The sequence below is a fragment of the Musca autumnalis genome, unplaced genomic scaffold, assembly GCF_047663935.1.
Source record: "Musca autumnalis isolate F117 unplaced genomic scaffold, ASM4766393v1 scaffold_5, whole genome shotgun sequence".
In the NCBI taxonomy this organism is placed as follows: domain Eukaryota; kingdom Metazoa; phylum Arthropoda; class Insecta; order Diptera; family Muscidae; genus Musca; species Musca autumnalis.
This window is the reverse complement of record NW_027412088.1, coordinates 141,639,910-141,666,613: the sequence shown is the minus strand read 5'-3', so window position 1 is coordinate 141,666,613 and position 26,704 is coordinate 141,639,910. Positions and strand designations below refer to the sequence as shown.

The 26,704-nt window shown below is 35.0% G+C and overlaps 6 protein-coding genes across 8 annotated transcripts; all 6 read right to left on the bottom strand.

Moving 5' to 3' along the window:
- Positions 1-1,437: 1,437 nt before the first annotated feature.
- Positions 1,438-1,854, bottom strand: LOC141386776 (probable GDP-L-fucose synthase). The gene has a single exon (XM_073955691.1). The coding sequence runs from the start codon at positions 1,852-1,854 to the stop codon at positions 1,438-1,440; it is 417 nt and encodes a 138-aa protein (XP_073811792.1).
- Positions 1,855-4,273: 2,419 nt separating this feature from the next.
- Positions 4,274-4,690, bottom strand: LOC141386775 (probable GDP-L-fucose synthase). The gene has a single exon (XM_073955690.1). The coding sequence runs from the start codon at positions 4,688-4,690 to the stop codon at positions 4,274-4,276; it is 417 nt and encodes a 138-aa protein (XP_073811791.1).
- Positions 4,691-7,140: 2,450 nt separating this feature from the next.
- LOC141386774 (probable GDP-L-fucose synthase) lies at positions 7,141-7,557 on the bottom strand. Its single transcript, XM_073955689.1, has one exon. It carries the CDS (start codon positions 7,555-7,557, stop codon positions 7,141-7,143), a length of 417 nt encoding a protein of 138 aa, XP_073811790.1.
- Positions 7,558-9,464: 1,907 nt separating this feature from the next.
- On the bottom strand, positions 9,465-13,271 carry LOC141406579 (uncharacterized). 2 transcript variants are annotated; one of them, XM_073992309.1, is made up of 3 exons: positions 12,476-13,271; positions 10,146-10,359; positions 9,465-10,002 (listed from the first exon to the last, which is right to left on the bottom strand). In XM_073992309.1, the coding sequence occupies exons 2-3, from the start codon at positions 10,146-10,148 to the stop codon at positions 9,556-9,558; spliced, it is 450 nt and encodes a 149-aa protein (XP_073848410.1). In that variant the 5' UTR covers positions 10,149-10,359; positions 12,476-13,271; the 3' UTR covers positions 9,465-9,555. The 2 variants fall into 2 exon arrangements, with proteins under 2 accessions (XP_073848410.1, XP_073848409.1); XM_073992308.1 differs by having other exon boundaries at positions 10,146-10,547; positions 12,476-12,492.
- Positions 13,272-19,347: 6,076 nt separating this feature from the next.
- LOC141406119 (uncharacterized) lies at positions 19,348-20,165 on the bottom strand. The gene is made up of 2 exons (XM_073991198.1): positions 20,029-20,165; positions 19,348-19,885 (listed from the first exon to the last, which is right to left on the bottom strand). The coding sequence occupies exons 1-2, from the start codon at positions 20,029-20,031 to the stop codon at positions 19,439-19,441; spliced, it is 450 nt and encodes a 149-aa protein (XP_073847299.1). The 5' UTR covers positions 20,032-20,165; the 3' UTR covers positions 19,348-19,438.
- Positions 20,028-24,943, bottom strand: Gmer (GDP-L-fucose synthase-like protein). Of its 2 annotated transcripts, none has more exons than XR_012413320.1 (3): positions 24,490-24,793; positions 22,350-23,532; positions 20,028-20,242 (listed from the first exon to the last, which is right to left on the bottom strand). XR_012413320.1 is itself a non-coding variant. In XM_073991197.1 (3 exons), exons 2-3 carry the CDS (start codon positions 24,727-24,729, stop codon positions 22,807-22,809), a joined length of 966 nt encoding a protein of 321 aa, XP_073847298.1. In that variant the 5' UTR covers positions 24,730-24,731; positions 24,800-24,943; the 3' UTR covers positions 22,613-22,806. The 2 variants fall into 2 exon arrangements, 1 of the variants encoding a protein (XP_073847298.1); XM_073991197.1 differs by lacking the exon at positions 20,028-20,242 and adding an exon at positions 24,800-24,943 and having other exon boundaries at positions 22,613-23,532; positions 24,490-24,731.
- Positions 24,944-26,704: the final 1,761 nt, after the last annotated feature.

Here is a 26,704-nt window from a genome sequence, read left to right as displayed (position 1 = left end):
GAATGCTTTGCTACACACACCAATTTGATAGTGTAATGCTTAAAACAAACAAACCAACACATAAATAAATATGTATATAGGGTTAGACATATCTTATATATGTTTTATAAACTATGCATGAACAACAAATATAGTTACACACATATGTATTTTAGTACGTTGAGGTAGGTTCCAAGCGACATCAAATTATTTTAAGTTTTTGGTTCCATTTCATGTTTTATGTTTGCAAATTGCAATTTTAAAATATTTTTGTGGGATTTGTAAGATTTTATTGGCAGTAGATAGATTCCTAAACTCTTAGAGATTCAAGAGGTCCAATATATATCTTAGTCTATCAATCACTCGAATCACTTTGATTTTTGTTGAAGCAACTTGCATTCGCTGCCTCAATTACGGCAGTAAAAGTTTTTTCAGGGGCAAGTCCATACTTCTTGAGAAAACAGCCTAAAGTTGTAAAAACCCTATGGCACCATATGTAGTGGCTGGAGGGCTCGAACCGAATACTGCTTTCTTCCCACTTTGGATATTGTAATATTTCTTCAAATATTAGATGAAATTCGAAGGTGGTGCTTATAGATCCACTCCTTCCGGTACATCCCCCACAAAAGTTCGAAAATATTTGCTAAACTGGTACGCGCGATTTTTCATAGACGTAGCAATTTGGTCCAAACTTTGGATCTCTAAATATTGTCGAAACTTAGTTTATGTTCAAATTCGGGCCATATCTGTCCAATCCTTCGAGGATCCTTTGGACATTTTTACCCAAGGTTTTCCTAGTGGCCCTGTTTACAGCAATTTTATGTTTTTCGCAGGATAGTGTGATAAAAAAGACCTATCTATCGATATCCCCGCAAATTTTTAAGCTTTAATCCCATCCATACTTTTGTCGGTGCATACGCCCATAATTTTGAAAACCCATACATAGGTTTTTTTAAGTATTTCAATTCACACAGGCTGAGGGTATATCTCTGTCGGCGAAGCTGACTGATACTTTTTTACTTGTTATTAATATGTTTGCCCAATTCCCCATCAATTTATTTGCATCTCCCCACTCAAGGTTGTTTTGTTTTAGTTTTTATTGTCCGTCGCCAAGTGTTTATTGTTTAGACTTCGATGTCATGAGCCTAAGTGTCATGCTATCTCCACTTTTTCTTAAGGTTTATGCTTACGTTAATTAAGTTCCATAGCTCTTTGATACTTATTGTTTTGGGCCAAAATATCATAAATTTTTAAATAACTCTCATTTGCATGTATAATTTATATTTATAATTTATTTCTTTTTTAAAAATAAGTGGTATTTCTAAAAGAAAATAACACAAGAAATGAATATAAATACAAACATGTTTTAGAAACGTGCATTACAGAAATCAAATTTAAATGCATTTGAAAAAAGCTTGAATATCGTTGTTTTTGTGCTAAGCAGGAATCGCGTTCCATTCACTTCCTCGCTTCATCGTAATGTTGAATGTACCAATCAACAGATGTTTTGATTGCCTCATCAAAATTGGTAAATTGAAAATCTGGCAGAAGTGAACGTAGCTTTTTATTTGAAGCGGTCTTCTTATACTGGCCATCAGCTTTAGATGTATCACATTCTAGTTTTCCTTTAAATCCGAATGCATTTGCTATCGCTTTTGCCACATCGAATATAGTAACCTCTTGTTCTTCGTCTACACTTAAAATAATTGGCTCGACACTGTTATAGTTCCTTAGCACCCATATCATTAACTTAGCCAAATCAATACTGTAAATAAATTGTCGTAATGGTTTTCCGGAACCATATACCGTAAATGTTTTATCTTCTTCAGGAATTTCTGGATTTTCTTGTATCAATTTGTGCATTCGATAAATCATATTTGTGCATATGATAGACGAGACAACCATTTGGGGGTGTTGTTTCATGGTTGCATTTGTAATGACGTTTGTGTCATGATGTGATTTGCGCCATTTTGATTTAAATGATTTCCTTCTTCCTTTTTCTTAAAAATCGGAGAACTGTGCAGACGTAAATAATGGTAAGTAAAATGCTAAATGTTTTATTAATCCATTGTGTACCTTACATCTTATTGCAAAATTATTAAATAATAATATTGCAATAAGATGTAAGGCCTATTTCTTTACGCAGGCTAACATTCTAATAGTTTTTTCTATTTTTCAGGAAGAAAAACAACGCGAGGAAGAAAAGCTCCTTGCTAAGAAGGAGGGCAGAGCTCGGCGAAATAGGGAACGACGACGACGCGCAGCCGCTGCTCTTGCTGCCGCTAACGCTGCCCCACCAACCCACAACTTCAGAGCGCAAATAGGGAATGCAAAAATATGCATATATGCGCCACGGCAGCAACAACGATCGGCATAACAATGCAATTGCGCCCAATAGGGCCAATAAGAAAGCCCCCAAACCTGATGGGGCCAATAAGAACGCCCCCAATCCTGATGGGGCGAACAACAAAGGCCCCAAACCTGATGGGGCCAATAAGAACGCCCCCAATCCTGATGGGGAGAACAACAAAGGCCCCAAACCTGATGGGGCGAACGATGGGGCTGAAGGAATGGAAGTCGATTTAAAATAAATATGAAATTAAATTATTCAATAAAATAAATGTTTCTGAGATCTAAAAAATGTGAATAATTTATCTAAGCCATCTAAAGAAACAAATTTGTTATCTATGACAACGAATAAACATGGATATAATAAATATGAATATGGTTTATTTTCAAAATTGGTCAAAAAGAAATTTTGAAAGAAGAAAACATTGTGTTTGGGAGGAAGAAATAACAAAGTTAAAGTTCATTCGTTTTTTAGAGGAAAATTTGAAGATTTCGGTTGCAGATTGAATGCTTTGCTACACACACCAATTTGATAGTGTAATGCTTAAAACAAACAAACCAACACATAAATAAATATGTATATAGGGTTAGACATATCTTATATATGTTTTATAAACTATGCATGAACAACAAATATAGTTACACACATATGTATTTTAGTACGTTGAGGTAGGTTCCAAGCGACATCAAATTATTTTAAGTTTTTGGTTCCATTTCATGTTTTATGTTTGCAAATTGCAATTTTAAAATATTTTTGTGGGATTTGTAAGATTTTATTGGCAGTAGATAGATTCGTAAACTCTTAGAGATTCAAGAGGTCCAATATATATCTTAGTCTATCAATCACTCGAATCACTTTGATTTTTGTTGAAGCAACTTGCATTCGCTGCCTCAATTACGGCAGTAAAAGTTTTTTCAGGGGCAAGTCCATACTTCTTGAGAAAACAGCCTAAAGTTGTAAAAACCCTATGGCACCATATGTAGTGGCTGGAGGGCTCAAACCGAATACTGCTTTCTTCCCACTTTGGATATTGTAATATTTCTTCAAATATTAGATGAAATTCGAAGGTGGTGCTTATAGATCCACTCCTTCCGGTACATCCTCCACAAAAGTTCGAAAATATTTGCTAAACTGGTACGCGCGATTTTTCATAGACGTAGCAACCGATTTGGTCCAAACTTTGGATCTCTAAATATTGTCGAAACTTAGTTTATGTTCAAATTCGGGCCATATCTGTCCAATCCTTCGAGGATCCTTTGGACATTTTTACCCAAGGTTTTCCTAGTGGCCCTGTTTACAGCAATTTTATGTTTTTCGCAGGATAGTGTGATAAAAAAGACCTATCAATCGACATCCCCGCAAATTTTTAAGCTTTAATCCCATCCATACTTTTGTCGGTGCATACGCCCATAATTTTGAAAACCCATACATAGGTTTTTTTAAGTATTTCAATTCACACAGGCTGAGGGTATATCTCTGTCGGCGAAGCTGACTGATACTTTTTTACTTGTTATTAATATGTTTGCCCAATTCCCCATCAATTTATTTGCATCTCCCCACTCAAGGTTGTTTTGTTTTAGTTTTTATTGTCCGTCGCCAAGTGTTTATTGTTTAGACTTCGATGTCATGAGCCTAAGTGTCATGCTATCTCCACTTTTTCTTAAGGTTTATGCTTACGTTAATTAAGTTCCATAGCTCTTTGATACTTATTGTTTTGGGCCAAAATATCATAAATTTTTAAATAACTCTCATTTGCATGTATAATTTATATTTATAATTTATTTCTTTTTTAAAAATAAGTGGTATTTCTAAAAGAAAATAACACAAGAATGAATATAAATACAAACATGTTTTAGAAACGTGCATTACAGAAATCAAATTTAAATGCATTTGAAAAAAGCTTGAATATCGTTGTTTTTGTGCTAAGCAGGAATCGCGTTCCATTCACTTCCTCGCTTCATCGTAATGTTGAATGTACCAATCAACAGATGTTTTGATTGCCTCATCAAAATTGGTAAATTGAAAATCTGGCAGAAGTGAACGTAGCTTTTTATTTGAAGCGGTCTTCTTATACTGGCCATCAGCTTTAGATGTATCACATTCTAGTTTTCCTTTAAATCCGAATGCATTTGCTATCGCTTTTGCCACATCGAATATAGTAACCTCTTGTTCTTCGTCTACACTTAAAATAATTGGCTCGACACTGTTATAGTTCCTTAGCACCCATATCATTAACTTAGCCAAATCAATACTGTAAATAAATTGTCGTAATGGTTTTCCGGAACCATATACCGTAAATGTTTTATCTTCTTCAGGAATTTCTGGATTTTCTTGTATCAATTTGTGCATTCGATAAATCATATTTGTGCATATGATAGACGAGACAACCATTTGGGGGTGTTGTTTCATGGTTGCATTTGTAATGACGTTTGTGTCATGATGTGATTTGCGCCATTTTGATTTAAATGATTTCCTTCTTCCTTTTTCTTAAAAATCGGAGAACTGTGCAGACGTAAATAATGGTAAGTAAAATGCTAAATGTTTTATTAATCCATTGTGTACCTTACATCTTATTGCAAAATTATTAAATAATAATATTGCAATAAGATGTAAGGCCTATTTCTTTACGCAGGCTAACATTCTAATAGTTTTTTCTATTTTTCAGGAAGAAAAACAACGCGAGGAAGAAAAGCTCCTTGCTAAGAAGGAGGGCAGAGCTCGGCGAAATAGGGAACGACGACGACGCGCAGCCGCTGCTCTTGCTGCCGCTAACGCTGCCCCACCAACCCACAACTTCAGAGCGCAAATAGGGAATGCAAAAATATGCATATATGCGCCACGGCAGCAACAACGATCGGCATAACAATGCAATTGCGCCCAATAGGGCCAATAAGAAAGCCCCCAAACCTGATGGGGCCAATAAGAACGCCCCCAATCCTGATGGGGCGAACAACAAAGGCCCCAAACCTGATGGGGCCAATAAGAACGCCCCCAATCCTGATGGGGAGAACAACAAAGGCCCCAAACCTGATGGGGCCAATAAGAACGCCCCCAATCCTGATGGGGCGAACGATGGGGCTGAAGGAATGGAAGTCGATTTAAAATAAATATGAAATTAAATTATTCAATAAAATAAATGTTTCTGAGATCTAAAAAATGTGAATAATTTATCTAAGCCATCTAAAGAAACAAATTTGTTATCTATGACAACGAATAAACATGGATATAATAAATATGAATATGGTTTATTTTCAAAATTGGTCAAAAAGAAATTTTGAAAGAAGAAAACATTGTGTTTGGGAGGAAGAAATAACAAAGTTAAAGTTCATTCGTTTTTTAGAGGAAAATTTGAAGATTTCGGTTGCAGATTGAATGCTTTGCTACACACACCAATTTGATAGTGTAATGCTTAAAACAAACAAACCAACACATAAATAAATATGTATATAGGGTTAGACATATCTTATATATGTTTTATAAACTATGCATGAACAACAAATATAGTTACACACATATGTATTTTAGTACGTTGAGGTAGGTTCCAAGCGACATCAAATTATTTTAAGTTTTTGGTTCCATTTCATGTTTTATGTTTGCAAATTGCAATTTTAAAATATTTTTGTGGGATTTGTAAGATTTTATTGGCAGTAGATAGATTCGTAAACTCTTAGAGATTCAAGAGGTCCAATATATATCTTAGTCTATCAATCACTCGAATCACTTTGATTTTTGTTGAAGCAACTTGCATTCGCTGCCTCAATTACGGCAGTAAAAGTTTTTTCAGGGGCAAGTCCATACTTCTTGAGAAAACAGCCTAAAGTTGTAAAAACCCTATGGCACCATATGTAGTGGCTGGAGGGCTCGAACCGAATACTGCTTTCTTCCCACTTTGGATATTGTAATATTTCTTCAAATATTAGATGAAATTCGAAGGTGGTGCTTATAGATCCACTCCTTCCGGTACATCCCCCACAAAAGTTCGAAAATATTTGCTAAACTGGCACGCGCGATTTTTCATAGACGTAGCAACCGATTTGGTCCAAACTTTGGATCTCTAAATATTGTCGAAACTTAGTTTATGTTCAAATTCGGGCCATATCTGTCCAATCCTTCGAGGATCCTTTGGACATTTTTACCCAAGGTTTTCCTAGTGGCCCTGTTTACAGCAATTTTATGTTTTTCGCAGGATAGTGTGATAAAAAAGACCTATCTATCGATATCCCCGCAAATTTTTAAGCTTTAATCCCATCCATACTTTTGTCGGTGCATACGCCCATAATTTTGAAAACCCATACATAGGTTTTTTTAAGTATTTCAATTCACACAGGCTGAGGGTATATCTCTGTCGGCGAAGCTGACTGATACTTTTTTACTTGTTATTAATATTTTTGCCCAATTCCCCATCAATTTATTTGCATCTCCCCACTCAAGGTTGTTTTGTTTTAGTTTTTATTGTCCGTCGCCAAGTGTTTATTGTTTAGACTTCGATGTCATGAGCCTAAGTGTCATGCTATCTCCACTTTTTCTTAAGGTTTATGCTTACGTTAATTAAGTTCCATAGCTCTTTGATACTTATTGTTTTGGGCCAAAATATCATAAATTTTTAAATAACTCTCATTTGCATGTATAATTTATATTTATAATTTATTTCTTTTTTAAAAATAAGTGGTATTTCTAAAAGAAAATAACACAAGAAATGAATATAAATACAAACATGTTTTAGAAACGTGCATTACAGAAATCAAATTTAAATGCATTTGAAAAAAGCTTGAATATCGTTGTTTTTGTGCTAAGCAGGAATCGCGTTCCATTCACTTCCTCGCTTCATCGTAATGTTGAATGTACCAATCAACAGATGTTTTGATTGCCTCATCAAAATTGGTAAATTGAAAATCTGGCAGAAGTGAACGTAGCTTTTTATTTGAAGCGGTCTTCTTATACTGGCCATCAGCTTTAGATGTATCACATTCTAGTTTTCCTTTAAATCCGAATGCATTTGCTATCGCTTTTGCCACATCGAATATAGTAACCTCTTGTTCTTCGTCTACACTTAAAATAATTGGCTCGACACTGTTATAGTTCCTTAGCACCCATATCATTAACTTAGCCAAATCAATACTGTAAATAAATTGTCGTAATGGTTTTCCGGAACCATATACCGTAAATGTTTTATCTTCTTCAGGAATTTCTGGATTTTCTTGTATCAATTTGTGCATTCGATAAATCATATTTGTGCATATGATAGACGAGACAACCATTTGGGGGTGTTGTTTCATGGTTGCATTTGTAATGACGTTTGTGTCATGATGTGATTTGCGCCATTTTGATTTAAATGATTTCCTTCTTCCTTTTTCTTAAAAATCGGAGAACTGTGCAGACGTAAATAATGGTAAGTAAAATGCTAAATGTTTTATTAATCCATTGTGTACCTTACATCTTATTGCAAAATTATTAAATAATAATATTGCAATAAGATGTAAGGCCTATTTCTTTACGCAGGCTAACATTCTAATAGTTTTTTCTATTTTTCAGGAAGAAAAACAACGCGAGGAAGAAAAGCTCCTTGCTAAGAAGGAGGGCAGAGCTCGGCGAAATAGGGAACGACGACGACGCGCAGCCGCTGCTCTTGCTGCCGCTAACGCTGCCCCACCAACCCACAACTTCAGAGCGCAAATAGGGAATGCAAAAATATGCATATATGCGCCACGGCAGCATCCCTACAATCCCCACCCAAAACATCGGCATAACAACGATCGGCATAACAATGCAATTGCGCCCAATAGGGCCAATAAGAAAGCCCCCAAACCTGATGGGGCCAATAAGAACGCCCCCAATCCTGATGGGGCGAACAACAAAGGCCCCAAACCTGATGGGGCCAATAAGAACGCCCCAAATCCTGATGGGGAGAACAACAAAGGCCCCAAACCTGATGGGGCCAATAAGAACGCCCCCAATCCTGATGGGGCGAACGATGGGGCTGAAGGAATGGAAGTCGATTTAAAATAAATATGAAATTAAATTATTCAATAAAATAAATGTTTCTGAGATCTAAAAAATGTGAATAATTTATCTAAGCCATCTAAAGAAACAAATTTGTTATCTATGACAACGAATAAACATGGATATAATAAATATGAATATGGTTTATTTTCAAAATTGGTCAAAAAGAAATTTTGAAAGAAGAAAACATTGTGTTTGGGAGGAAGAAATAACAAAGTTAAAGTTCATTCGTTTTTTAGAGGAAAATTTGAAGATTTCGGTTGCAGATTGAATGCTTTGCTACACACACCAATTTGATAGTGTAATGCTTAAAACAAACCAACACATAAATAAATATGTATATAGGGTTAGACATATCTTATATATGTTTTATAAACTATGCATGAACAACAAATATAGTTACACACATATGTATTTTAGTACGTTGAGGTAGGTTCCAAGCGACATCAAATTATTTTAAGTTTTTGGTTCCATTTCATGTTTTATGTTTGCAAATTGCAATTTTAAAATATTTTTGTGGGATTTGTAAGATTTTATTGGCAGTAGATAGATTCGTAAACTCTTAGAGATTCAAGAGGTCCAATATATATCTTAGTCTATCAATCACTCGAATCACTTTGATTTTTGTTGAAGCAACTTGCATTCGCTGCCTCAATAAATAATTTGATGTCGCTTGGAACCTACCTCAACGTACTAAAATACATATCGTCGGTGTCATGCTTAAGTGTTCCATACGCCATTTGCCTGATTCGAGAAAAACTCAAGTTAATGTTTGAGGTCATACAGGATAAAAATGGTGCAATAATCCAATACTTTAAGATCTCAGTTCTACTTAACTAAACTCATAGAATATATCAGTAATTTATTTTAGTCAGATATATGTGATAGTCTAGAAGTTATGGAAAATTTTTATAATTGCAAAAAGTTGCTGAATTGTTCCATGGAATCTTTTTTTCATGTTTTTGGCAGTTTGTGTCACATGGAACACGTTTTGTCACATTTCAACCAAAACACTTTTTATCAATCGTGTTCCACCTCCCTTATATGAGTTTAAAATCAGGACTTTAAATGAAATATTTATTTTTCTCATATAAATACAATAAGGACAATTATTATAGTTTTCCTTAACATTTAACAACAAGGGATTTTTTGTTTAATCGATTGATAAATTTTCGTTTTCATATAACAATACAATATTTAAAAATATTTGAATTTAAAAACTATTATTATTTTAAATCGACTTCCATTCCTTCATCGTTCGCCCCATCAGGATTGGGGGCGTTCTTATTGGCCCCATCAGGTTTGGGGCCTTTGTTGTTCTCCCCATCAGGATTGGGGGCGTTCTTATTGGCCCCATCAGGTTTGGGGCCTTTGTTGTTCGCCCCATCAGGATTGGGGGCGTTCTTATTGGCCCCATCAGGTTTGGGGGCTTTCTTATTGGCCCTATTGGGCGCATTGTTATGCCGATGTTTTGGGTGGGGATTGTAGCGATGCTGCCGTGGCGCATATATGCATATTTTTGCATTCCCAATTTGCGCCTTGAAGTTATGGGTTGGTGGGGCAGCGTTAGCGGCAGCAAGAGCAGCGGCTGCGCGTCGTCGTCGTTCTCTATTTCGCCGAGCTCTGCCCTCCTTCATAGCAAGGAGCTTTTCTTCTTCGCGTTGTTTTTCTTCCTGAAAAATAGAAAAAAATATTAGAATGTTAGCCTGCGTAAAGAAATAGGCCTTACATCTTATTGCAATATTATTATTTAATAATTTTGCAATAAGATGTAAGGTACACAATGGATTAATAAAACATTTAGCATTTTACTTACCATAATTTACGTCTGCACAGTTCTCCGATTTTTAAGAAAAAGGAAGAAGGAAATCGTTTAAATCAAAATGGCGCAAATCACATCATGACACAAACGTCATTACAAATGCAACAATGAAACAACACCCCCAAATGGTTGTATTTTCAATGCCATTACATGAGGTTTACATTTGCAAGATTCTACTAATTTTTACTACATTTGGTCTGTTCCAGAACTGCAAGAATATACTAATTCTTACTATTTTTCCGAAAACATAAAGGAAAAAAATGTTATCGTAGTAACAAATAGTAGCTCCTTACAGGGTTCTGGAACAGAGCAAATATTTTATATTACTATATTTCATGGCTTAGCTAAATATCACAAACGAGAGCTTAAAATATCACCTTTTCAATGATTTATTTTCTGTTTGAGAAAAAAGTGTATTTTTATTATTTTTGGCTTAAAAATTCTGGTAACTATTAAAATGTTAAGGAAAAATACTTAAAATTTTAAAGAAACTTGTTCTTAAATATTGGAGAGGAGAAAGTCTTAGACGTACCCTTTAATCTCTGAAAAGAAGTTACTGAGAAAATCTTTTACTTTTTTACTATCTCTAAAGCCACATTCTTGGATGTTGGTTTACTCTAGGTTATGGCTTTATGCTTATGTCACGTCTAAATTTAAATTCGGAGCAGGCATTCCGGGATATGCTGCTCCCAACACAGAAAAACGAAACAAATACGAACATGTACACACTGAGGTGGCAGCCGCTGGCCGGAATATTGGTTTTGTGTTGTTCCGGGTCAATCCGGTACGAAAGAACCCGCTGCCGTGGGATTAAGTGCTCGTCCTTGTCTTCAAAAAGTCTTCAGATGTCAGCATCATTGAGATCTGGATAATTAGCTGCCTTCCTGATAGCTAGAATCAACGAATGACAGCTTGACTACCGAAGGTGTTTAAGACCAACGCTTCACAGTGGATCCACCCATTGGCCAAAAATAAAAAAATGAATGTCAAAATTTTGGTACAACATCTGGCAACTCTGACAGCTATAACCTGGACCTTTTTAAAAATATATTAGTTTTTGTTTCATTCGAACGCGATATTCTTAAGAATAGCTTCAAAAGTCGGAACATTTGACTAATATGTTTTGTTGTCAGTACAACCTATATTTTAAGTGCAAGTAAATATATTCAAAATATCGCGAAACTAATACGTATAGCAAAATATTATAGTGGATTTTGAAGGAGGTATTAGCATAATTTTCATTAAAAAATAGTGTTTTAGCGTGTTGTGGAATTCTAGTTAGCTGCATATTTTCTTAGTGTATTTTGTAATGCCAATTCGATCACATACTTAAATTTGACATAAGGTTTTAGTCATGATGCCCACCAGTGCCCACCTCCGGAATAATTTTATAAAGTAGGTCATGGGTTTAAGATTATTCAGTATTAAAATCAGCTGCAATCTAGTGCCAGACTATAAATGGTGGGTCGCTGACTAAAGTTGCCCTAGAATAGGGTTTCTATGGATATATTAGAGTATAACTCTGTTATCTGGCCATGTACATTAACACAATTGGCATCAGTGGCAAGATGAAGAAATCTTCTTCCAAATTTGTCTCACGTTGGCGGTAGGTGCCTTCCAGGAAGAGCGCTATAAGATCTATATTAAAAATTTTATCAATTTTCAGACAAAAATGTTGACTTTTTTAATCCGCTAAATTTGTTGGATTTTATGTTGTTTTGGAGATTGTTCTGTTTTCCCAAGCCTATTTTTGCATCATAAGATAATCCGGACCTTTGTTCATGTCATTTTGTATTAACAGTATAAAACAATTCTTACCGTATACCCCCTCCAGAGGGGAAAGGGGGGAGAATGTTACGCTCATGGTTTCTTAAAACACTCTTCACAGCAGCACAAAGCTGTAACCGGGGTATTGGCTTGATTTGTACACTCTAAATATTTTTGGCCACTTTATCCATACAAGTGGATCCACTGTGCGCTTGTCCAATGTGTGCTATGTGTGCTTACAAGTAGTCATAAATTTAAGATAGGCAAAATTTAATTTTATATCACACTAGAAAAAAATATAATTGAAAAAAGAAGAAATAAATAAAATAAAAATTTAAGTAATTGAACACAATTTATCCGAGCCAGCTATGCAATGACATTATCAACACTTCAACAAGCAAACAAAAAAATTAAGACAGCAGTGCCATGTTTTACAGTATCGAGGAAGTTTTCAACAATCTAAAACGCATTCAAAGATCACTCCTCCATATTAATGATGGATTATTAATAAACACGGTAATCAATTTGCTAATCGAAATGTTAACTTCCTTTTACACCTTTTGGGAACATAGCGATTAAAGCATTGCCATCTTCCGCAGTTATATATCGTTGTGTTTGCATCTCCCCACTCAAGGTTGTTTTGTTTTAGTTTTTATTGTCCGTCGCCAAGTGTTTATTGTTTAGACTTCGATGTCATGAGCCTAAGTGTCATGCTATCTCCACTTTTTCTTAAGGTTTATGCTTACGTTAATTAAGTTCCATAGCTCTTTGATACTTATTGTTTTGGGCCAAAATATCATAAATTTTTAAATAACTCTCATTTGCATGTATAATTTATATTTATAATTTATTTCTTTTTTAAAAATAAGTGGTATTTCTAAAAGAAAATAACACAAGAAATGAATATAAATACAAACATGTTTTAGAAACGTGCATTACAGAAATCAAATTTAAATGCATTTGAAAAAAGCTTGAATATCGTTGTTTTTGTGCTAAGCAGGAATCGCGTTCCATTCACTTCCTCGCTTCATCGTAATGTTGAAAGTACCAATCAACAGATGTTTTGATTGCCTCATCAAAATTGGTAAATTGAAAATCTGGCAGAAGTGAACGTAGCTTTTTATTTGAAGCGGTCTTCTTATACTGGCCATCAGCTTTAGATGTATCACATTCTAGTTTTCCTTTAAATCCGAATGCATTTGCTATCGCTTTTGCCACATCGAATATAGTAACCTCTTGTTCTTCGTCTACACTTAAAATAATTGGCTCGACACTGTTATAGTTCCTTAGCACCCATATCATTAACTTAGCCAAATCAATACTGTAAATAAATTGTCGTAATGGTTTTCCGGAACCATATACCGTAAATGTTTATCTTCTTCAGGAATTTCTGGATTTTCTTGTATCAATTTGTGCATTCGATAAATCATATTTGTGCATATGATAGACGAGACAACCATTTGGGGGTGTTGTTTCATGGTTGCATTTGTAATGACGTTTGTGTCATGATGTGATTTGCGCCATTTTGATTTAAATGATTTCCTTCTTCCTTTTTCTTAAAAATCGGAGAACTGTGCAGACGTAAATAATGGTAAGTAAAATGCTAAATGTTTTATTAATCCATTGTGTACCTTACATCTTATTGCAAAATTATTAAATAATAATATTGCAATAAGATGTAAGGCCTATTTCTTTACGCAGGCTAACATTCTAATAGTTTTTTCTATTTTTCAGGAAGAAAAACAACGCGAGGAAGAAAAGCTCCTTGCTAAGAAGGAGGGCAGAGCTCGGCGAAATAGGGAACGACGACGACGCGCAGCCGCTGCTCTTGCTGCCGCTAACGCTGCCCCACCAACCCACAACTTCAGAGCGCAAATAGGGAATGCAAAAATATGCATATGTATATGCGCCACGGCAGCATCCCTACAATCCCCACCCAAAACATCGGCATAACAACGATCGGCATAACAATGCAATTGCGCCCAATAGGGCCAATAAGAAAGCCCCCAAACCTGATGGGGCCAATAAGAACGCCCCCAATCCTGATGGGGCGAACAACAAAGGCCCCAAACCTGATGGAGCCAATAAGAACGCCCCCAATCCTGATGAGGCGAACGATGGGGCTGAAGGAATGGAAGTCGATTTAAAATAAATATGAAATTAAATTATTCAATAAAATAAATGTTTCTGAGATCTAAAAAATGTGAATAATTTATCTAAGCCATCTAAAGAAACAAATTTGTTATCTATGACAACGTATAAACATGTGGTCTGTTCCTTTACTTTTAAAAGTGGTAACAGTGGCAGAAAATGGTAAAAGTGGTGAACTGCTATCATATAAATTGTATGCTATTAAAAGTAAGGGAACACTTTACAGGTTAAAAATGGTAAGAAATGGTAACCTCAGGTATGTAAAGGAACACAGCTATGGATATAATAAATATGAATATGGTTTATTTTCAAAATTGGTCAAAAAGAAATTTTGAAAGAAGAAAACATTGTGTTTGGGAGGAAGAAATAACAAAGTTAAAGTTCATTCGTTTTTTAGAGGAAAATTTGAAGATTTCGGTTGCAGATTGAATGCTTTGCTACACACACCAATTTGATAGTGTAATGCTTAAAACAAACAAACCAACACATAAATAAATATGTATATAGGGTTAGACATATCTTATATATGTTTTATAAACTATGCATGAACAACAAATATAGTTACACACATATGTATTTTAGTACGTTGAGGTAGGTTCCAAGCGACATCAAATTATTTTAAGTTTTTGGTTCCATTTCATGTTTTATGTTTGCAAATTGCAGTTTTAAAATATTTTTGTGGGATTTGTAAGATTTTATTGGCAGTAGATAGATTCGTAAACTCTTAGAGATTCAAGAGGTCCAATATATATCTTAGTCTATCAATCACTCGAATCACTTTGATTTTTGTTGAAGCAACTTGCATTCGCTGCCTCAATTACGGCAGTAAAAGTTTTTTCAGGGGCAAGTCCATACTTCTTGAGAAAACAGCCTAAAGTTGTAAAAACCCTATGGCACCATATGTAGTGGCTGGAGGGCTCGAACCGAATACTGATTTCTTCGCACTTTGGATATTGTAATATTTCTTCAAATATTAGATGAAATTCGAAGGTGGTGCTTATAGATCCACTCCTTCCGGTACATCCCCCACAAAAGTTCGAAAATATTTGCTAAACTGGTACTCGCGATTTTTCATAGACGTAGCAACCGATTTGGTTCAAACTTTGGATCTCTAAATATTGTCGAAACTTAGTTTATGTTCAAATTCGGGCCATATCTGTCCAATCCTTCGAGGATCCTTTGGACATTTTTACCCAAGGTTTTCCTAGTGGCCCTGTTTACAGCAATTTTATGTTTTTCGCAGGATAGTGTGATAAAAAAGACCTATCTATCGATATCCCCGCAAATTTTTAAGCTTTAATCCCATCCATACTTTTGTCGGTGCATACGCCCATAATTTTGAAAACCCATACATAGGTTTTTTTAAGTATTTCAATTCACACAGGCTGAGGGTATATCTCTGTCGGCGAAGCTGACTGATACTTTTTTACTTGTTATTAATATTTTTGCCCAATTCCCCATCAATTTATTTGCATCTCCCCACTCAAGTTTGTTTTGTTTTAGTTTTTATTGTCCGTCGCCAAGTGTTTATTGTTTAGACTTCGATGTCATGAGCCTAAGTGTCATGCTATCTCCACTTTTTCTTAAGGTTTATGCTTACGTTAATTAAGTTCCATAGCTCTTTGATACTTATTGTTTTGGGCCAAAATATCATAAATTTTTAAATAACTCTCATTTGCATGTATAATTTATATTTATAATTTATTTCTTTTTTAAAAATAAGTGGTATTTCTAAAAGAAAATAACACAAGAAATGAATATAAATACAAACATGTTTTAGAAACGTGCATTACAGAAATCAAATTTAAATGCATTTGGAAAAAGCTTGAATATCGTTGTTTTTGTGCTAAGCAGGAATCGCGTTCCATTCACTTCCTCGCTTCATCGTAATGTTGAATGTACCAATCAAGAGATGTTTTGATTGCCTCATCAAAATTGGTAAATTGAAAATCTGGCAGAAGTGAACGTAGCTTTTTATTTGAAGCGGTCTTCTTATACTGGCCATCAGCTTTAGATGTATCACATTCTAGTTTTCCTTTAAATTCGAATGCATTTGCTATCGCTTTTGCCACATCGAATATAGTAACCTCTTGTTCTTCGTCTACACTTAAAATAATTGGCTCGACACTGTTATAGTTCCTTAGCACCCATATCATTAACTTAGTCAAATCAATACTGTAAATAAATTGTCGTAATGGTTTTCCGGAACCATATACCGTAAATGTTTTATCTTCTTCAGGAATTTCTGGATTTTCTTGTATCAATTTGTGCATTCGATAAATCATATTTGTGCATATGATAGACGAGACAACCATTTGGGGGTGTTGTTTCATGGTTGCATTTGTAATGACGTTTGTGTCATGATGTGATTTGCGCCATTTTGATTTAAATGATTTCCTTCTTCCTTTTTCTTAAAAATCGGAGAACTGTGCAGACGTAAATAATGGTAAGTAAAATGCTAAATGTTTTATTAATCCATTGTGCACCTTACATCTTATTGCAAAATTATTAAATAATAATATTGCAATAAGATGTAAGGCCTATTTCTTTACGCAGGCTAACATTCTAATAGTTTTTTCTATTTTTCAGGAAGAAAAACAACGCGAGGAAGAAAAGCTCCTTGCTAAGAAGGAGGGCAGAGCTCGGCGAAATAGGGAACGACGACGACGCGCAGCCGCTGCTCTTGCTGCCGCTAACGCTGTCCCACCAACCCACAACTTCAGAGCGCAAATAGGGAATGCAAAAATATGCATATATGCGCCACGGCAGCATCCCTACAATCCCCACCCAAAACATCGGCATAACAATGCAATTGCGCCCAATAGGGTCAATAAGAAAGCCCCCAAACCTGATGGGGCCAATAAGAACGCCCCCAATCCTGATGGGGCGAACAACAAAGGCCCCAAACCTGATGGGGCCAATAAGAACGCCCCCAATCCTGATGGGGAGAACAACGAAGGCCCCAAACCTGATGGGGCCAATAAGAACGCCCCCAATCCTGATGGGGCGAACGATGGGGCTGAAGGAATGGAAGTCGATTTAAAATAAATAGGAAATTAAATTATTCAATAAAATAAATGTTTCTTAGATCTAAAAAATGTGAATAATTTATCTAAGCCATCTAAAGAAACAAATTTGTTATCTATGACAACGAATAAACATGGATATAATAAATATGAATATGGTTTATTTTCAAAATTGGTCAAAAAGAAATTTTGAAAGAAGAAAACATTGTGTTTGGGAGGAAGAAATAACAAAGTTAAAGTTCATTCGTTTTTTAGAGGAAAATTTGAAGATTTCGGTTGCAGATTGAATGCTTTGCTACACACACCAATTTGATAGTGTAATGCTTAAAACAAACAAACCAACACATAAATAAATATGTATATAGGGTTAGACATATCTTATATATGTTTTATAAACTATGCATGAACAACAAATATAGTTACACACATATGTATTTTAGTACGTTGAGGTAGGTTCCAAGCGACATCAAATTATTTTAAGTTTTTGGTTCCATTTCATGTTTTATGTTTGCAAATTGCAATTTTAAAATATTTTTGTGGGATTTGTAAGATTTTATTGGCAGTAGATAGATTCGTAAACTCTTAGAGATTCAAGAGGTCCAATATATATCTTAGTCTATCAATCACTCGAATCACTTTGATTTTTGTTGAAGCAACTTGCATTCGCTGCCTCAATTACGGCAGTAAAAGTTTTTTCAGGGGCAAGTCCATACTTCTTGAGAAAACAGCCTAAAGTTGTAAAAACCCTATGGCACCATATGTAGTGGCTGGAGGGCTCGAACCGAATACTGCTTTCTTCCCACTTTGGATATTGTAATATTTCTTCAAATATTAGATGAAATTCGAAGGTGGTGCTTATAGATCCACTCCTTCCGGTACATCCCCCACAAAAGTTCGAAAATATTTGCTAAACTGGTACGCGCGATTTTTCATAGACGTAGCAACCGATTTGGTCCAAACTTTGGATCTCTAAATATTGTCGAAACTTAGTTTATGTTCAAATTCGGGCCATATCTGTCCAATCCTTCGAGGATCCTTTGGACATTTTTACCCAAGGTTTTCCTAGTGGCCCTGTTTACAGCAATTTTATGTTTTTCGCAGGATAGTGTGATAAAAAAGACCTATCTATCGATATCCCCGCAAATTTTTAAGCTTTAATCCCATCCATACTTTTGTCGGTGCATACGCCCATAATTTTGAAAACCCATACACTGGGGTACACAACTCAGGCATCTCCTTGCGTATCTTAAAATGTCAAGTTCTCATCAAGGCTAGTTAAAATAAAGTCCATGTCTTTTTGCTCCCCACCCAAGAAAACAATATTTAAAATGGCCAAAAACTCAAACGGCACTTTTTTCGACATAAATAAAACCAACCAACAAAATGGTTGTAAAATTCAAATTTTCCATATGCATTTTTCCAATAGCCTGATATGCTCGGTCGAAATTTGTAGCAATTGTTTAATAAAACAACAACAGAAAAAAACGTTTATTCGTTTACTAACGAACCAAACAATTGGGAGTTGAGATTATGTATGCATGGATAAGGATGCTGCTGTTCCTTCTCATCAACCACCAACAATTGCTCTAAAGACCACACCCCACCACCATACACTGATTGCCATCATTTGGCACGCCATCACATGAATCTCTAAGAGTTTACGAATCTATCTACTGCCAATAAAATCTTACAAATCCCACAAAAATATTTTAAAATTGCAATTTGCAAACATAAAACATGAAATGGAACCAAAAACTTAAAATAATTTGATGTCGCTTGGAACCTACCTCAACGTACTAAAATACATATCGTCGGTGTCATGCTTAAGTGTTCCATACGCCATTTGCCTGATTCGAGAAAAACTCAAGTTAATGTTTGAGGTCATACAGGATAAAAATGGTGCAATAATCCAATACTTTAAGATCTCAGTTCTACTTAACTAAACTCATAGAATATATCAGTAATTTATTTTAGTCAGATATATGTGATAGTCTAGAAGTTATGGAAAATTTTTATAATTGCAAAAAGTTGCTGAATTGTTCCATGGAATCTTTTTTTCATGTTTTTGGCAGTTTGTGTCACATGGAACACGTTTTGTCACATTTCAACCAAAACACTTTTTATCAATCGTGTTCCACCTCCCTTATATGAAGTGCTACTTGGAGTTTAAAAATCAGGACTTTAAATTAAATATTTATTTTTCTCATATAAATACAATAAGGACAATTATTATAGTTTTCCTTAACATTTAACAACAAGGGATTTTTTGTTTAATCGATTGATAAATTTTCGTTTTCATATAACAATACAATATTTAAAAATATTTGAATTTAAAAACTATTATTATTTTAAATCGACTTCCATTCCTTCATCGTTCGCCCCATCAGGATTGGGGGCGTTCTTATTGGCCCCATCAGGTTTGGGGCCTTTGTTGTTCTCCCCATCAGGATTGGGGGCGTTCTTATTGGCCCCATCAGGTTTGGGGCCTTTGTTGTTCGCCCCATCAGGATTGGGGGCGTTCTTATTGGCCCCATCAGGTTTGGGGGCTTTCTTATTGGCCCTATTGGGCGCATTGTTATGCCGATGTTTTGGGTGGGGATTGTAGCGATGCTGCCGTGGCGCATATATGCATATTTTTGCATTCCCAATTTGCGCCTTGAAGTTATGGGTTGGTGGGGCAGCGTTAGCGGCAGCAAGAGCAGCGGCTGCGCGTCGTCGTCGTTCTCTATTTCGCCGATCTCTGCCCTCCTTCATAGCAAGGAGCTTTTCTTCTTCGCGTTGTTTTTCTTCCTGAAAAATAGAAAAAAATATTAGAATGTTAGCCTGCGTAAAGAAATAGGCCTTACATCTTATTGCAATATTATTATTTAATAATTTTGCAATGAGATGTAAGGTGCACAATGGATTAATAAAACATTTAGCATTTTACTTACCATAATTTACGTCTGCACAGTTCTCCGATTTTTAAGAAAAAGGAAGAAGGAAATCGTTTAAATCAAAATGGCGCAAATCACATCATGACACAAACGTCATTACAAATGCAACAATGAAACAACACCCCCAAATGGTTGTATTTTCAATGCCATTACATGAGGTTTACATTTGCAAGATTCTACTAATTTTTACTACATTTGGTCTGTTCCAGAACTGCAAGAATATACTAATTCTTACTATTTTTCCGAAAACATAAAGGAAAAAAATGTTATCGTAGTAACAAATAGTAGCTCCTTACAGGGTTCTGGAACAGAGCAAATATTTTATATTACTATATTTCATGGCTTATCACAAACGAAAGCTTAAAATATCACCTTTTCAATGATTTATTTTCTGTTTGAGAAAAAAGTGTATTTTTATTATTTTTGGCTTAAAAATTCTGGTAACTATTAAAATGTTAAGGAAAAATACTTAAAATTTTAAAGAAACTTGTTCTTAAATATTGGAGAGGAGAAAGTCTTAGACGTACCCTTTAATCTCTGAAAAGAAGTTACTGAGAAAATCTTTTACTTTTTTACTATCTCTAAAGCCACATTCTTGGATGTTGGTTTACTCTAGGTTATGGCTTTATGCTTATGTCACGTCTAAATTTAAATTCGGAGCAGGCATTCCGGGATATGCTGCTCCCAACACAGAAAAACGAAACAAATACGAACATGTACACACTGAGGTGGCAGCCGCTGGCCGGAATATTGGTTTTGTGTTGTTCCGGGTCAATCCGGTACGAAAGAACCCGCTGCCGTGGGATTAAGTGCTCGTCCTTGTCTTCAAAAAGTCTTCAGATGTCAGCATCATTGAGATCTGGATAATTAGCTGCCTTCCTGATAGCTAGAATCAACGAATGACAGCTTGACTACCGAAGGTGTTTAAGACCAACGCTTCACAGTGGATCCACCCATTGGCCAAAAATAAAAAAATGAATGTCAAAATTTTGGTACAACATCTGGCAACTCTGACAGCTATAACCTGGACCTTTTTAAAAATATATTAGTTTTTGTTTCATTCGAACGCGATATTCTTAAGAATAGCTTCAAAAGTCGGAACATTTGACTAATATGTTTTGTTGTCAGTACAACCTATATTTTAAGTGCAAGTAAATATATTCAAAATATCGCGAAACTAATACGTATAGCAAAATATTATAGTGGATTTTGAAGGAGGTATTAGCATAATTTTCATTAAAAAATAGTGTTTTAGCGTGTTGTGGAATTCTAGTTAGCTGCATATTTTCTTAGTGTATTTTGTAATGCCAATTCGATCACATACTTAAATTTGACATAAGGTTTTAGTCATGATGCCCACCAGTGCCCACCTCCGGAATAATTTTATAAAGTAGGTCATGGGTTTAAGATTATTCAGTATTAAAATCAGCTGCAATCTAGTGCCAGACTATAAATGGTGGGTCGCTGACTAAAGTTGCCCTAGAATAGGGTTTCTATGGATATATTAGAGTATAACTCTGTTATCTGGCCATGTACATTAACACAATTGGCCTCAGTGGCAAGATGAAGAAATCTTCTTCCAAATTTGTCTTACGTTGGCGGTAGGTGCCTTCCAGGAAGAGCGCTATAAGATCTATATTAAAAATTTTATCAATTTTCAGACAAAAATGTTGACTTTTTTAATCCGCTAAATTTGTTGGATTTTATGTTGTTTTGGAGATTGTTCTGTTTTCCCAAGCCTATTTTTGCATCATAAGATAATCCGGACCTTTGTTCATGTCATTTTGTATTAACAGTATAAAACAATTCTTACCGTATACCCCCTCCAGAGGGGAAAGGGGGGAGAATGTTACGCTCATGGTTTCTTAAAACACTCTTCACAGCAGCACAAAGCTGTAACCGGGGTATTGGCTTGATTTGTACACTCTAAATATTTTTGGCCACTTTATCCATACAAGTGGATCCACTGTGCGCTTGTCCAATGTGTGCTATGTGTGCTTACAAGTAGTCATAAATTTAAGATAGGCAAAATTTAATTTTATATCACACTAGAAAAAATATAATTGAAAAAAGAAGAAATAAATAGAATAAAAATTTAAGTAATTGAACACAATTTATCCGAGCCAGCTATGCAATGACATTATCAACACTTCAACAAGCAAACAAAAAAATTAAGACAGCAGTGCCATGTTTTACAGTATCGAGGAAGTTTTCAACAATCTAAAACGCATTCAAAGATCACTCCTCCATATTAATGATGGATTATTAATAAACACGGTAATCAATTTGCTAATCGAAATGTTAACTTCCTTTTACACCTTTTGGGAACATAGCGATTAAAGCATTGCCATCTTCCGCAGTTATATATCGTTGTGTTTGCATCTCCCCACTCAAGGTTGTTTTGTTTTAGTTTTTATTGTCCGTCGCCAAGTGTTTATTGTTTAGACTTCGATGTCATGAGCCTAAGTGTCATGCTATCTCCACTTTTTCTTAAGGTTTATGCTTACGTTAATTAAGTTCCATAGCTCTTTGATACTTATTGTTTTGGGCCAAAATATCATAAATTTTTAAATAACTCTCATTTGCATGTATAATTTATATTTATAATTTATTTCTTTTTTAAAAATAAGTGGTATTTCTAAAAGAAAATAACACAAGAAATGAATATAAATACAAACATGTTTTAGAAACGTGCATTACAGAAATCAAATTTAAATGCATTTGAAAAAAGCTTGAATATCGTTGTTTTTGTGCTAAGCAGGAATCGCGTTCCATTCACTTCCTCGCTTCATCGTAATGTTGAATGTACCAATCAACAGATGTTTTGATTGCCTCATCAAAATTGGTAAATTGAAAATCTGGCAGAAGTGAACGTAGCTTTTTATTTGAAGCGGTCTTCTTATACTGGCCATCAGCTTTAGATGTATCACATTCTAGTTTTCCTTTAAATCCGAATGCATTTGCTATCGCTTTTGCCACATCGAATATAGTAACCTCTTGTTCTTCGTCTACACTTAAAATAATTGGCTCGACACTGTTATAGTTCCTTAGCACCCATATCATTAACTTAGCCAAATCAATACTGTAAATAAATTGTCGTAATGGTTTTCCGGAACCATACACCGTAAATGTTTTATCTTCTTCAGGAATTTCTGGATTTTCTTGTATCAATTTGTGCATACGATAAATCATTCCAGGAATAACATGACTTACATTTGGTTTGTAATTATCGTTGGGCCCGAAAATATTACACGGTATGACTGAGGTGAACATACAACCATATTTATCGTAATAGGCGTGATTTTGAATGTCAATTAAACGTTTGGCATACGAATAGCCATAATTTGAGGAATGTGGTGGTCCATTGTGTACCATAGTTTCGTCTATGGGATATTCTGTTTTATCGGGAAAAATGCAGGTGCTAAGACAGGAAACAACTTTTTCACATCCATGGGCGTGGGCAGCTTGTAAGACATTGTCGTTTATTTGAAGATTTACTCGCTGGAAAAGGAATGATAAAAATAAATGTATTAGGTAACGAAGAAGAGTGCAAAGAAGTCGGAAATCATGATATCAGTAATAGGAAAGACAAAATGTACAGCAGGAAATGTTTTTTAGAACAATGCGTTGCTTGACCTAACATTCTTATTGCAACTAGAACTTAGCTGTATAAAATCAGCTAAAGTAAGGAGTCCTCCATGATCACGATTGGAATTTGGTCTTAAATCAAAGCGAATGAGTTTATAAAGTTGTAATTGGAAATGGAAATGGTGGTTGGCAGATGAATTCATGTGATGATCATTGAAATCGCAAAGGCAATACTCTTATCACCTTATTGCAGAGGATTTTAATAGTATGATATCTATCTCTAGCTGGTTCACACGCGCACGCCCTATTTTTTTGAAACCACAGGTACGTCTCGTTGTCCTGAACATAAAAATATATATCATCTCTTGGAAGTCCAAACTTCCCGAGATATAAGCCTTTAAAATTCTAAATTTTCTTTTAAATAATAATCTTCGGCAATAGCCGCCTTCGGCCGGGGATTTAAGACTTTCTTTTATGCACTTTAAAGGCCTATATCTCGGGAAAAATGGACTTCCCAGAGATGGTATATATTTTTGTGTTCAGGACAACGAAACCTACCTGGGGTGTGCCCGTCTTATGCCCAGAATATATCCTTTGATAATTTCGATATCGCCATCAGTGGAAAGAGCACAAATGCCTACGACCACAAGGGAAAAATTGGAATGAACGAAACGGAGTGTCTGCATTTACGACTGGATTACGATCGTAAGGTCTCAATCTCACTCATCCCTATAACGTCTTGATGTGATAAATTTTTGGGAGGACGAGTAGAAACAATTACTAGACATATTTGTCCTCTAAAGAATAGCTATTAACCACCATAATGCATTGGCGAAAATAGAGCAGACATTGATTCGGAAACCAACTTACCAGAAAATCCAAATTATTGTTCATATTATGGAATAGTCCACCAACCATAGCAGCCAAATGTATGACACAATTTGGCTTCACCTTTTCAAACAATCCTCGGGTAGCAGCTTCATCAGTTAAGTCACAATCCTTTGAGCCGGCAAAATACCATTCCTCTTCGGCGCACTTTTCCTCGGCAATAACATCCTGTAAAGCTTTACCCACTAAACCGGTGCCACCAGTAACTAGAATTTTACGCATTTCTGAAACAACGGGATGTATTTTCACTTTATTTTTGCCAGCAAAATAACAAAACGAAAGTAATGCAAACCTCAACAAGTTATTTGTCCAAACAGCTGTTTTTATTTTGATGTTTCCTTTCGATTGTTATTCGTTCCTTCATGTTCTGTCTTTCGTATCTAGTTGAGTTGTGTTTTATTTATCAGCTGTGTTTTTCAGCGACATATTTTTGTCATGTTAGTCTTAGAGATAGTTTACACTATCTATCAATGTCATATGACACGAAAAAAAAAATCATTCCATATCTACCCACAGAGGCAATGTGGAGACGTAGTTTTTTTACATTTTTGCTGGTGTGGGCCCACAGAGTAAATGGCGTAAGGAAAATCTCCAATATTGCACATATTAGCGAATATATAACATTGGAAAATTTCATGTCATATGACATTTACATATAGTGTAAACTACCCCTTACCCTGCGTTTACAAATGACAGGACAGTTGACTTCATGTATTGGTTGTCAAAATCCCAAAACTTGCCTTTGTGACGCTGGCGTCCAGACAACTGCAAAAACAGTTGTAAAATTATGAATGAAAATCATCGAATTCCTTTTGTTTTCCGTTCACATATTTTGTTTTTGTTCATGTTCTTTTGTTTTCAACACATTTCAATTATTATCTCACACATTTTTACAAAAAATGTCAAAATTTTGTTAACCCGACTGTGTGTGAAAGAATGATGGACAGCTGGTAGCCAAACGACAAATGTATGTATGTATTAGTAAATCAGAGTTGTATTTGAAGACAAACTGTCTAGTGTAAACGCCAAGTTATGCCTCACGCTGAGACTTGCACTATAAAGTTTTTCTTCAATTCTCTTTTGGACTTTCACTACCATCAACACGTAAAAACTTTCATGCGAAAGTTTCAATTGTTTTTTTACTTATTACTTTCCATTGTCAATGTTTCTATCATTTTTATAATTAAATATCAAAAATTTAATTCAAACTCTTCAAAAATACCAAATAAGATGGATTCAAGGCATATTCATATAAGGTAAATGCATGAATTACAACAACTAAAAAATTTACAAAAACAACATTGTTGTTATTGAAAATTAATTGTCAAAGATAAATATTGAATAATAGGGTCGTTCCAAAAATCTTGTCAGGAAAAACATAAATGCATTTTTAAAATCCTCTAAAATACAACAAATTTGAATCAAAATATAAATATAAAGCATACAGAACTGTCGTAGGTCATTGTTATTACACCTTTACGGTGAAAATAAGAATTTTATGGTAAAAAATTTGGAAGTTTCAAATTTCTTGATAAGACCCTATTACATTTTAAAAACTAAATTTACAAAAAAATAAAGAATACAGCTGATTGTCACTTCTACCTTGTATAAATATGCCTTGGATGGATTTTGACGAAAAATACATACATACAGTATTCAAAACTCATATTCGAACACCCCTCAAAAATGAGTAAAATCGTTATCTATAGCAGATATGGCAGAAACAAGTGCATTAATTTATTGCATAGTCGAAGGTCACACTAGCGCTGTTTCAACATGACGACTTCAAGTTTATAGGCATGTCCAAAGTCACAATCGGCTTCGTGATCAATTTTATGACTAATGCTTGGTTTACATTTACGAAATCCACTCGATTTCAACTGTCAAATCCATAGGTTAAACGTCAAATGAAATCCAGATGAGATTTCATTTGACGTTTGAGCTATGAAATTGACAGTTGAAATCGAGTGGATTTCGTAAATGTAAACTTAGCATAAGACTATGTTTACATTTACGAAATCCATTCGATTTCATCTGTCAATTCCTTTGTGTATACGTCAAATGAAAACTCATCTGAAATCGATTGGATTTCATTTGACGTTTGAGCAATGGAATTGACAGCTGAAATCGAGTGGATTTCGTAAATGTAAACATAGTATTACGTTCAAAATCAGAAAATTTACACAAACATTAACTC

Excerpts from the sequence above, each read along its gene's own strand:
- Gmer (XM_073991197.1), bottom strand. The coding sequence starts at position 24,729 with ATGCGTAAAATTCTAGTTACTGGTGGCACCGGTTTAGTGGGTAAAGCT. Across the intron at positions 23,533-24,489 it reads ACAATAATTTGGATTTTCTG|CGAGTAAATCTTCAAATAAA; the intron begins GTAAGTTGGTTT and ends TTCCTTTTCCAG.
- LOC141386775 (XM_073955690.1), bottom strand. The coding sequence starts at position 4,690 with ATGATTTATCGAATGCACAAATTGATACAAGAAAATCCAGAAATTCCT.
- LOC141386776 (XM_073955691.1), bottom strand. The coding sequence starts at position 1,854 with ATGATTTATCGAATGCACAAATTGATACAAGAAAATCCAGAAATTCCT.
- LOC141386774 (XM_073955689.1), bottom strand. The coding sequence starts at position 7,557 with ATGATTTATCGAATGCACAAATTGATACAAGAAAATCCAGAAATTCCT.